General features: G+C 38.8%; 1 protein-coding gene across 5 annotated transcripts in view; it reads left to right on the plus strand.

The window, feature by feature from the left end:
* Positions 1–13,328, plus strand: part of Arhgap15 (Rho GTPase activating protein 15) — a 619,269-nt gene that overhangs the window by 143,117 nt on the left and 462,824 nt on the right. For all 5 annotated transcript variants that reach the window (XM_063283268.1, XM_017591542.3, XM_017591541.3 and 2 more), the window contains exon 6: positions 5,698–5,790. In XM_063283268.1, the coding sequence (XP_063139338.1) occupies positions 5,698–5,790 (93 nt within the window). The remainder of the gene's footprint in view (positions 1–5,697; positions 5,791–13,328) is intronic.

The raw sequence follows: 13,328 nt of genomic DNA on the forward strand, positions 1-13,328 counted from the left end.
ACACTTGAGGGAGTCGGACATTAGACTCCACCGATGAAATAATGTAAAATTCGAAGGATGAAAACCATCCCCAACATGCTGGAAATGAAAGGAAGAGGCGTTGGCTGTCCACAGAAAAGAGAGCTAGAAGAATTCAGATAAAAGAAAGCAAACATATTCACAGGATTGTTGCCATAAGATGGAAACAACAAGGCTAGTTTGGAAATCATGGCTTTTGAACACTTTGTTCTGAGTGAAGGAAGGTGATTGAAGTCGGGAAGAAAACTTCAGATAGACAGGCAAGTAGGTAATTAAATAGGTCAAGCGATAGACACAGTAGTGGAGTCTGGGAAGAAAGCTATTGCCCTGAGACCCCTATGCCATGTTATAGTCAGACTTAGCCTAAAGAAAAGTTGGACTCTGGAGGGGGCAGGGCACAAGAAATGGTTAAGAAATTAAATGACAGGGTCACATTAGGGGCAAGGCTAAAATCCACAATATGTTGCTGAATGAGAAATAGTGAGAGCTAAGGAAAGTAATCCAGAAATCACTTAGCAGTTAACCCAGGATTATTTAGAAGCTTGGGAGACTGAGAAACAGGTGAAAAGACAAGGAGCCATATAACAGACAGAGGCAAGGGAAGAAGCAAGCCTATACCACTGAGGAACAAGCACATGTCCTAGAGGATGGCAGCACAAGTTTACAGAGTAAGGTCTAATGATCCAAGCAGCAGACTCTTAAGAGTGTTTGGTGATTTATGTTGACCTTGATGGTTAAAATACTTTAGACTTATTAGGAAAAGGACCCAAAGCCAGGCTATAGTGGGTGAAGAGGAAAGGAGACCATGAGTAACAGGAAGACATGAGTACAGCAACCCGGTGGTTCTGGAAATAATGGAAAAGATCATTTAAAACATCATTTCTCCATTATGTCTGTGACTGAAGGTGTAGAAGGATGGGGGGAGTATAATTAAGAGCAAAGAGACAAAGCAGGGTGTGAATTCTGATGGAATTGGGAGTTTGGGAGGGAAACACCTTGGGTAGATTTATTTCTGAGGTCAAGCAGGCCGGGGGTGAAGAGTCATCAGTGTCCTATATAACAACTGTATTTCAGGATGCATTTGACTTACATCTACGCCACTCTCATACTATGGAATGAGGCTTTAGGCAGATAGAAACAGTTCAGAGCCAGATCTAGAATTTTACGAATGGATGGGGAATGAGAAAATGTTAGCAATTACTTAAAATATAAATTAGGTACATTGCCTGGAACCAGTACACTAGTAGGAAGGAAGGATGACTAAGAAGGTGAGGCTGTGTGCTGTGTTGCCAAGACCTTGCTGCATGGAGTTGGACAATATCTCAGCATAGGCACGTGCTAAATGTGGGGCCTTGTGTGACGTACGTGGCCAGTTCTTGCGTGAGTTATTTTATGTACATGTTGAAGTGACTGGCATTAGCTTCACAACGATATTGCAAAAAATACAGAAGAATTTAGTGTAAAACCTTTTTTTGGTTCTTGGGAAAGAATGGGAGTTAGGAGCCCTGCCTGTGAGCAGAACAAACTTTGGGAAGTAGGATCAAGCCATGCCATGAAGCATAGTTAGAAAGGTTAAACACGTGGTTATGTAAGTAACTACCTGTCACAAGAAAGAAAAGAAAATGCCAATTAGATACAGAAAGTATTGCTGACCAGAGCCAGTGGACCATTGGAAAGGACAAACACTATCTGTGATGTGCATTCCTGAGGAGTCCACAAGATTGTTCTTTCAGAAGATTACTAGACAGACAGGTAGTGAGCAGAGGGCCAGTGTGAAACTGATGGGGTGGTTGTAGTGCCTGTTGAATGGAGAACACGTGCTTACCCGTGGACACAAGTCAAGCCAGGACAGTCTTAGGAGACTGGAGGGGTACACCAAAACAGTTCAACAACAGCAGAAAGAATGCCAGGGACAGGAAGGAAATATGCAGAGCTCAAAGTCAGGTTTGTTGATGAGAAGCACGGAGAACTCATACATTGGAGAGGAAGTGGAAGAGTGGGACCATGAGGAGTACAGGACACAAGCTGGGCAAAGGCAGGGAAGGCGTGTTGACAGGAGAAGCACAGGCAGGTGATTGGGAGTGACAGGAATTTAGATTGGGATAACCATGAGCCACATGCCGCAGCCATCGGGGTTAGTTTATGATGCTGAGGATGTTTTGAGATTAGCATAGCTAAAATATGTTAAGAGCATGGAAACCTGTGCTCCTCTTTACCCACTGAGGTCCTTTGTTTCAGGATCAAGGAGGCTCTATGGATAACCAGGTAGTCTTCAAGAGTTCCCAACATGGAAATTTCTGCCTCTATTCTGTCTCTGCTTCTGCCTGCCCCGACTGTGTATATGTACGTGTGTGCATGTGCGTGCGTGTGTGCATGCACGTGTGTGTGGAGTGTGTGCATACACATGTGTTACTGGGAATTGAACCCAGCACCTTAAGTTTGTTAGTGACTCAGTGATCCATGTACTCAGCCCTAGCAATGAGATTCTTAAAGGAACAGTGAATACCTCCCATAACCCTGGAGTTTCAGGATGGAGCATAGATGCAATGTTGATATAGAAGCAGCACAATGACTGGTTTAGAATGATTCCATAAAATTCATACTTGGTTTGCATGAATTCACTGAACTATTGTAATCACGTTCCCAAATCACAAAGGACTATGTTACTGTTAAAAAAAATGTTAGGAATCTTAACTTATGTAAAAATTAAAAATTTAAAGATGTTCAAGACTTCCTTGCAAAGCCGAAAAGTTAGTTGCATGTTGGTATTTTTCTTCACTCAGGAATTCAGTAAATATTCACTGAATAGCAAGTGTGTACCAGGCACCGTTCCATACATCGGGAAAAACGGTGAAGGAAAAGAAAAACAAGCCCCACGTTGAGGAAACTCGGTTCTAGGGATGGAAACAGAGACAGTCTGTATATAAAATATGTGTTACTACTTTTAGGTAGAAGTGGAGTTTAAGAAGAATTAGGGTAGAGGTCACCAGGAGAGCTGAGAAACAGATGCTCTACATAAAGGTTCAAAAGCCACTGAGGACAAGTTGCCTTTAGCAGGGGGCTGATTAAAGGAGCCACTGTATGGAGATTGGAAGGCAGCATAGGTATTGTAAATAAAGACAGTAAGTGGATGACGGATCTTCAACAGGATCAGTTCAGTAGAGGGAATGAAAACACGATCAATTACTGCCCTGCAGTCTAAAGCCATCGCTATTCCACAAATCCTGAAGTGTTTCCTCCCGAGTATCATTGCAATGTTAAATCCAACATCAAGGCATAGGCAGTGGTTAAGAACCGACTTTGAGAGTTGTGGATGCATTTCTGTGGAGAGCACCTGTCTGCGCATGGGCAAAGCCCCCGGTTTGATCTCCAGCGTTGCACAAAGAAGATAGTGTCTCCAGTCGCCTTTAAATTCTGATGCTTGGGGCTGGAGAGATGGCTCAGCAGTTAAGCAGTTAATCTTCCCAAGGACCGGAGTTCAATTATAAGCCACCAAAATGTGATTCAGATCCACGTAACTCCAGTTGTGGAGGACCCTCTACCCTGTTTTGTCATAGCAACAGGAACGCAGGAGGTATATAGGTGCACATTCAAGCACAACACTCAATCACATGAAATAAAACAAAGAAATTGAGACCCCCTTTAGGCCATTTGCCTTGGGAAACTTCTGCACACCGGAATCAGTCTGACGTATCCTATAACCTTTAACATAGTAGGAATAATAACCGTCTCATTCTATTGCGAGGATTATCTGATGATGTAGCCGTAGGGAGATGCTAGTTAAGAAAATGCTTGATGTATGCAAAAGGCTTCTTATATAACGGAATTCTGCTGCCTCGTCTCCCACCACACTGCATTGCATGGGGGAAATAAAGCCCTTTAGTTTTATGCCCTTAATGATTATTGTTGGTTCTGAGTATGATATAATTTCACGAACACTACAGGAAGCATCGTGTTGGTGGGATTTCTTCATGAGATCCACAGTAGTGACAGCCTGGATGTCAGGGCAGAGTGAACCTGTGGAACACACTAATTGCAATCATTTTAAGGGGCACGACTGATTTTAAAGGGTTTCCCACAGGGCTCCTACTGAATACAAGTGAAAGGCGTGCTGTGGACTGCTATCCAAACAGGTGAACTTTTTCATCCAGAACAATTATGCTTGAACACCCAGGCACATCCACTCCCTGCCCCCACCTCTGTCTCAGACACACGTATATACACACATAAACACACATGCATACACACAAACTCAGAAAATTTCACACGGAGAAACTCACACTCACACACTCACAAAATTGTACACACACATACACATACGTACACACACAATTTAGTTTGCTTGCTGAAAGACAAACATATCCTATTTTACCATAGGGATATAAACAAAGCAAAACAAAACAAAATCTTCTCACTCTTAAATTGGATTGTTTTTAAAAGCTAAGTACAATGAGACGTACTGGTTATGAGGCAACAATTAAGGACAGACTGTATCTTTTAAGTTTTACATTTCCAACTTCAAGTTTTGACTTAAAGTTAATGACATTGAAAGCTGCCTAAAATACATCATTTTATACTAAATGTTCAGGATGTTCTGTAGCAGGAAAATGGGAAAATTATTAAATTTATTAGTAAGGTAACCCAGAGTAGCTCAGAGCACATGAAAAAATGGTTGCAAAGCATCTCTTTATACACTACTTCCTCAGCAAATAGTAAATTTCCAAAACTTACCCCATCTTTAACACCTGAGGATGTGTGAATTTAAACTTACATACATGTTATTCACTACGAGTCAAATGAAGTTATTAGGCTACTCTAACGTTTGTATTAGCTGGTTATTGGCATTTACTGAAATGAAATGACTTTCAATTTTTATGTACTTTGTATAAAAGGAAGCAAATGCTATGATCTACCTAATAAATCTACTTAATTCCATAAAATTTACCCATGTACTACTAAAGTCTAAAGTGTGGATCTTCCTTCCTTCCTTCCTTCCTTCCTTCCTTCCTTCCTTCCTTCCTTCCTCCCTTCCTTTTACTTTTTTAATTCTTATTGGAAAGCAGTATCTCACTGTGTAAACCAGACTGTCCTTCCACTCACCGCAGTCATCCAATCTCTGCCTTGTGAGTGTTGCAGTCATAGATGTGTAAATGTTTTATTGTTACCAGTTAATTCTCCCTTTTGAACTTTTTAACATACAAAAATACAGACATTTGAGGAGACAGTGAGATTAATTGAATCCATTTGTACTAATCTCAAGATGGTATAACCGGGTTGGAATTGACTTTGCTGAAGTCACAAAACTAGAACTTTTCCCATTACATTGTGAATTTTCAATTTTCTCTTTCACTTTTAGGTGTCACAAGTTTTTTTTTTTTTCAGGACAGAAAAGGAGCTATTCAAGCTTCTATTTCTTCAACATTATGTCCAATCATTTCTAAAGTATTGATTCTTCTTATTGTCTGTAACAAATGAATGTGTGTAAAACTGTGCTCCTAACTTTAGCATATTAAAATGCCAAGTAAAAACACTACAGATAAGGTTTCCTCTGGGAAGCACAAAGGGGAGGCTCTACACCATGTATATGTATAACCTCGACCTCAGTCAGCTCCCTTGTTTTCACCGACACGCTTCTTCAGTGTCGTGCCATCTTCATTCCTACTTCGTTTCTGGTTACAGAAACCCAGGCCAAATGCAGAAAGCGTGGATTTGTGTGGAGCACACATAGAATGGGCGGCCAAAGACAAATCAAGCAAAAAGAGTGTCTTTCAGGTAAGAACGTCACGTATGCTCAATATACTCCTTTTTCCTTTACATCTGTGCCTCCTAAGGTAATGAGAATGACGACCTTCTTGTGGCGTTTTCACGTGTAGGAACTACCTGTCCACAGGTCATTATGAAAGACTGACTCTGGCTCCTCTCCTTTGTGGAATCATGGACTTATCTTGTGTTTTCCCCTGATGACTGGTTATTATTTAGACAACAACAACAACAGAAATACATGTTTTGTGTCCATTAATTTACCTCAACATCATTGAATTTTGCAATGCATTTGATAGCTGTTTGGGGTGCCAACCTAGAATGCTTTACTTAAATAGATTTAATGCAGTACTTTCAGACATACACAGATTAAGATTCACTAATTATAAGCTCTTCTCATTCATTGCCATCCGTGCCTTCCGGTCATTAACTACGTTTACCAGTGTATGGAAGGATGGGGAGGGAATGGAGCGGCTTGACGGGGATAGCAAGAAGATATGAAAGGGGGTTGGGAGAGCAATCAGAACCCATTAGACACATGTGAGAAGTTGTCAAAGCACAAATTTAATTAATAATAAATTTTAAATCAATTCGTTTTATATTGAAAATTTTCACTTTTAGATGAGAAATTGACTAATCGTTAGTCACAAACATATTCCATTGAATATTTTTTTTAAAAAAAGCACACAAAATCCTTGAAAGACCAAAAACCTGATATGTGAGGTTACCAAGTCATGATTCAACATGATTTTTATTTAGCAATTATTTTAGGTTATAAGTTTGATCTATTTTTTTCCATTTTAGGCGATATATAATATTTACATTTTGATATTCAATAATTTTGTTGTAGTTCAGAATTATTCCATTTAGGGATGAAGGGAGTAGATTAATACATTTTATTAATGTTAAATATTTTCTGCAAAGATCTGCTCTTTAAGTAAATATCATTATGTAATAAAATACTTTGATGAACTCAGTATTTGGACTTAGAGCCACAAAGTGAATGGCCTTTGCCACTTCTGCTCATCTGAGGAAAGCAACCGTTTCGCTTCCAATGCATCCTGTCTATGTTACTTTCTTCGGAAAGTATATTAAAACAATTTGGGCCTATTCAGATTTAAAAAAGAAAAACTACGCACACATGTCCTAGAATAAATTTTCTTTCTGTTTCTAGTTTTAAAGTACTTAAATATAGAGTTGTTTTTAACGAAAAAATTAAGTGAAGGGATAGATATAATTATCACCTGTCAACTAAAAATAAAATTTTAAAAGAGAGGAAGGAAGGAAGGCAGGCAGGCAGGAAGGCAAGCACAGAGAGCAATGATCCCAAGCCAAGTGGTAGAGAATTTAGAATTTAGAAAACCAAGGTATAAATAATAAAATCGACTTTGTTTGCAAGGTGAGGATTAGCAATATCCCTCTCCTCTGGTTTCCTTCTCTTGGTGTTCTTCTAACCCCAGTAACAAAATGCAAGGGTCAAATTCCCAGTGTCTGACAATCTAGAACTTTGCTTCTCAGCCTGTGGGTTGCAACCACATTGGCAAACCTCTATCAGCAAACATATTTACATTTCAATTCAAAACAGTAGAGCAACATTACAGTTATAAAGTAGCAATGAAAATAAATTTGTGGTTTGGGATCACGACCACATGAGGACCTATATTAAAAACTCACAGCATTAGGAAGCTTGAGAACCACTAAGCTAGGACAGGATGTTGTAGACTTTCATGTATTGTGGGTTCCCCTGATTAATAAAGTTGTAAAAGAAAAAAGATTAAGTTCAGTTTAAAGGGCATGGTGTTTATACAATAGAGCCTTCCATAGATTTGTGGGGCCAGCCATGCTCCGTTTATCTCTAAAAAGTTTCAACAAGTTCAAAACAGACAACTGTCCACTTGGTGTGACAGACAAATGATGCTTGTCATCCTTGGCTTTCCAAATGATTGTTCATAATTAAACTTTGATCATTTCCACCTGATTTATATTTATGTTTCTGAACTTTGTTGCTTCCAAGGACATTGAAGTCTATTTTCACTATTTACAAGTTTCTCATCATCTGTTTTTGTTTGTAATATTATTTGGACAATTGACAGGGCCTTGAGCCTTCAATATTCACACAGATGACTTGTAGGTTGGCACATATGCAGACAGATTATGGTATGATAGACAAATTGATAGAAGACAGATTGGCAGATTATACGTGAATACATTCTTAATAGTTTTATACAGAGTTAAACGATAATTGTAAAGATATTGTGAATAACAAGTTAAGGCGAACATTCCTGTATAACTTTCTGTTCATTCATTTTGAATAAATCACCTGACCTGTCGTGAGTGTATGTACCCACAGAGTAGACTGGAACAGCCCCCGATTTGAGCAGAATAACCTAAGTTATTTTTATAGTTCTGTTAACTAAAAGAGCATTGGGAAGAATTTGCCAGACAACTGAGTCCATATAACGTGCATCAATATTTGATCAGATGCATTAGCTGGGCTAAGTCTCAGATGATCAGAATAAACACGATTACATCTCAAAAGCATGATATTAAGGCATTGGTGGGTGTTTGACTGTGTATAAGGGTTTCATTGCCTACTGAATAACGAAACGTTTCTTCCTTATTGAGAAACACCCTTCTAACTTCAACTGAGGTACCACATCGAAAATAGTTTTAGGATTCCAAGTTTGAATTGGGCTTGATATTCTATCTCAGCCTATGAATTATAGATTACAGATCACAAACGACGATTGAGATTTTTAGTTCCAGATGAATCAAAGAAGAGCAAAATTAGAAATAATTTAAAATTTGAAATCTGTCTTTAAAAAGATGATGGATTGGCATTTATATACCACATAATTATGATGTCTACAGAGAACTTGAAATGAATAGGAAAACAAACACAAAATTTTGAGTGTCTGAGATAGGCTAGAAACACACATTTTTGATCCAGAAAAAAATGGAATATTTTTCACTCACTATTTAGACATCTGACTTCTTCATTTTCTGTATTTAACAAAATCCAAGATTTTTTCCATAAATGAAACTCAATGTGGATGTAGTCTTCTTCAAGTAATAGATATTAATATCACAGTGACGATGTTATAGCTTTAGTATGGCATAATTCTTGGTGAATCAAAATGACAGTCACTTTCTGAGACCAAGAACCTTTGCCTACATTGGAGCCAGAATCTTTATACTGATTTTGTCTTATAGGCATTGTTTAACTGGAAGTAACATTCTAAAATGTGCTGTTCTCTTCCGTAATACATTGCCTATGACAGGCAATCACAGGCGTCAAAATGTGTGTAAATATTCCTTTAAATAGGTGTATATATTTATATTGAATTACTTGATTTTAGGAAATGTAGTGAGTGTTCACACACACACACACACACACACATACACACACACACAAAGCTTTACACTTATCAAAGAGTTATTCAAATTCAAAATTGGATTAATGAATGTCTATTGGTCTAACTTTTAATTCTGCAGAAAGGGCAATATCGTCAACCATCACAAATCTGAAACAGTTTGAGAAAGCCGTTATCCAGTGAACAATTTGGGATGAACTTTGGACATGTTTCCTTAGTTAACCAAAAGCAATGTCAGGTCTTCAGTAGGGAGAGCCTGGGCAAAAAAGATTTTTGCTCAAATCACATGTTTTATACATTTCTGCTAAGTGCTGTTTTGCTCTATGGTGTTTAGCCTGAAATTTAAATCACTAAGGATTAAAAAGATTACAACATAATCTTAAATAATCCCAAATGTCATTTACGGAGAGATAGTTAGAATAACTAAGCAAAATCCCACTAAAGGATGGCAGGGCTCTCAAGTAGCATCCAACCACAGCAGGAGTTCCTATTGCTCTAGTCTCACTGGTCAAGTTACACATTTACACGGCCTGGCATCAGGAAGTTTAACTGATAACACAGTTGCGAAATCAGAAACAGAAACACAGAACTGGGAGAAACTATCAAGGGTGTTCTTGTTACAAAGTTGAAAGAAAAAGATCTCACTTGGGTTCTTTACCTTCCTTTACGTCTGAGGCTTTCTGAATAAAGTCGTTGGAAGTCTAGGGTAGAATTCATGACATGTGGTCAAACAGAGGACACAATACTAATGGACTCTCAGTCTCCCAGGGACGCCACTTGTTAAAAAGGAGAAGCATCTAGGTTTGGCGGCTCACACCTTTAATCCAAGCCCTAGTGAGGCAGAGGCAGGTGAGCTCTGTGAGTTTGAGGCCAGCGTGGTCTATACAGCAAGTTCAAGGACAGCCAGAGCTACATAAAGACCTTGTCTGAACAACCAAACACAAATAGAACTGAGGGGAAAGCCATGTAATTATTTATATGCCATTAAGTTACCACCATGATAATAGTTTTCTGTCCCGTAAAGCAATTTTAGATGTAACTAGAAATATGTCAACTACTGTACTTATTGAGCCAAGAAACCCGGCTTGCTCTGGCTGATAGATTGTTGCTGCTGAGGCTAGACCTCAATGCAGTTAGCATAGGAAACAACAAAGAAAACAATTTGGGAAGTTTATCTGCACCATAAGCCTTGTATTACAAGATTCCCATAGTGTAAGTGAAACAAAGAGTAGGAGATACAATTTGTTTCCTTAGGTCTTTTTTTTTCTTTGTAAATAACACTATTTTTTTTATTAACTGAGTATCCTTTTCATTTTTGCTTGATTCTTTTATTGTTTCCTTAGTTCTTTTCTCATAGGAAGTAAGATATTAACTGATTAGCTAAGGTATTGAATTATCTATACTCTTGAAGACATATTTTTCTCAGACTTAATGTTTTATAACAATTTTTAATGAAAACTTGAATTTATTGGATTTTGACAGATTACATGTATTAAGTTGTATAATTCTATCAGTTAATGAGTAGAACTATGTCACTTGGGGAACATAGAGTTGACATAGGGATGAAGGTTCACCTTACTCCCATGTTCAGGAATAAATACTGTGTTCAAATGTCTCGTACTTGACATTGCTTCTTTAATATGAAACACATCTGCAGAGAGGGACCTTGTTCCCTATAAGGAAAGTAAAGTTGAAGTTGGTTTAACATTTAATTACTCGTTACTTTTCCGACTCTGGGTAAACTCCTCTGGCTATACTGTACATTACATATATTTGTGTAATTTTTCCATGGATATGCATTACAACTAAACATAATATGATTGCTTGCCATGATCTGACATGTTTTAGCCTCACCTAGTTTAGTACTACTTAAGTTTATTAATGTGGCGATAATTTAATAACATCCTGAAAAATGCTACTTTAAGCCAAAAGGAAAACTACTGGTATTTTGCTTTTATACATTTCTTGTGTCAAGAGGGTTGGTTTAGAATAAATATGAGCATTTACAAATTCTCTCATTCATTTCGCAATGTGTACAGTTAGTCTCAACGCAAAGGGGGATTCTTCACATTTATAAATTTGAGGTAAGACTGGTTTCAGTTGGCAGAATTACTCACAGTATCTTTAAAGGCATGGAGTCAGAAAAATAAGCCAGGGTAAGGAGAAACATCACCATCCAATACAGCTTTTGTTTACTCCATGGTTTGCCCTGGAGCGTTCCATGTGTCTACGAACGAGATATGTATCCATCCCTCAGAGGGACAGTGAAGCAACGAATATGTCTGGAGATCAGGACATTTTCAGCCGATGTCTTCAGAGACTCGGGTTGGAGATTCTCTCTCAGATTTGTGATTCACACTGAGAAAGGACGAGATAATACCCCCTCTCCCACCTGCCTCCTCTCTGGGTTAAAAGTGAATAGATCCCTCAGCATACTTTAAATTAACTACGAAGAAGTAGCTTTAATCCAAATACTGATGATCATCATTATTTCTTTGTTCAGTAACCGAACCGTCTTATAACGGTCTGCAGGACATTGCAGCTGTGAATTTCAGGAGACTCTAAATGGACTTGATGCGTATCAGTAAAATGCGGCTGATTTGAGAGAACTTTCACTTCTACCCACGGCCCTCAGTTGCCGAAGATCTAATAAGCCCAATGAGAGATACTTTCCTATATTGTACACAGCGTATGTGTCCTTATGTCCTGTTTAGACGTCAGTACCCGCTCCTTTATGCAAGTGCCATTGCTGCAACACCAATTCAGCACAAGCGAGTAATGGATGGTGTGTGCAAGCCGACATGTCGACAAAAGCGTATTCCCCTAGCATTTTCTTCTGAGCTCTGAACTGTGACTTGTAGAGAAAAGCTCAGAAACAATGTCCCAGATAAAAGAGAGACAAGGGACACTTTCTGATCCCCTTCTAAAGGTGTCAAAGAACTACTTTTTCTTGATTGGAAGGAAACACTTTATGAATCCTGGCCTCAGCTTGTCAGTGAGATTATACTGGGAAAGGCTTAATTTTGAAATGAGGACTTTAACACACACACACACACACACACACACACACACACACACACATACGTGCACGTGCACACACACATACACTGGCTGTGACAAAAGAGATCCTGAACACAAGGGAAAAATTAATATTCAAATTTTGGTAAAACCCAAATCTCCTTAGCTCTGACTAATAAAGGGAGAATAGAAGCAGAGGGAAACGCCAAGCCCACCCATAATTAGAGGACCACACCCTTTCCTTCAGACCAGACCAAGCGCATCCCTTTAGAGCAAATCACTAGGAAACACTGGTTTTTTTGTTTGTTTGTTTGTTTTTGTTTGCTGATTTGATTTTTGGGGGAAATAATAAAGGTTCTTTAACCTAAATTCTAGGAGCTAATATACAAAAATCAAATACATTGCTAGAGTAAAGATTATCAAATGTGTCCCACCTGGGAGATCCTGTGAGGCTCCAGGCTACAAATCTTAGACTCGGGATACATTCCTTTGCACTTCCCTCTCACTATCTAAAACTGCTGAAGGTCACTGCTAGTGTCCTGCCATTTCATCTGTTCACACTAGGGTCAGAACACAATGAAACTGTAAGGCAGTAACCACCACACTGACCGATATTGATAGAATTGAGGGCCAAGTCAAAAGAACTAAGATGTGAAGTTTCCGAAATGACATACATTAGGTCAAACTTTTGAACTGACAGCAATGAACTTGACGTCATGTGCATTTTCGCAGAAGAATGTAGCCAAAGGGCTATAAAGCCACTGCTTTGGTCCCTTTGGCCTATGGAGTAACTAGGGTGTGGAATGGAGGAAAGTCTTTTATTTATACAATCGGAGTTTCAGTCTGACCTCAGGCTACCTGCAGCAAGCTGCCCTTCATTTCTTGGCCTCATGCTGGGATTCCCACCTCTTACGAAACTTTTATTTCTTCATGCATTGGTAGAACAAGCATCCTGGTCTCTAGGCTATCCATGGGTGATTGTGGTTCACTGCAGTTTCCTTGTAGTTTCTGCATAGCCGAAGTGAGGCTTCCAGGTCCCAGGTAACAAAACCTAAGCCTTCAAACTGCACACAGCAATCTGAGCAAACTAATCCTGGACCTCAGGGAAGATTCCAAGGGGTTGGAGTGAAATTATCAATTACTAGACTTTTTCTACTT

The sequence above is a fragment of the Rattus norvegicus genome, chromosome 3, assembly GCF_036323735.1.
Source record: "Rattus norvegicus strain BN/NHsdMcwi chromosome 3, GRCr8, whole genome shotgun sequence".
Lineage (NCBI taxonomy): Eukaryota > Metazoa > Chordata > Mammalia > Rodentia > Muridae > Rattus > Rattus norvegicus.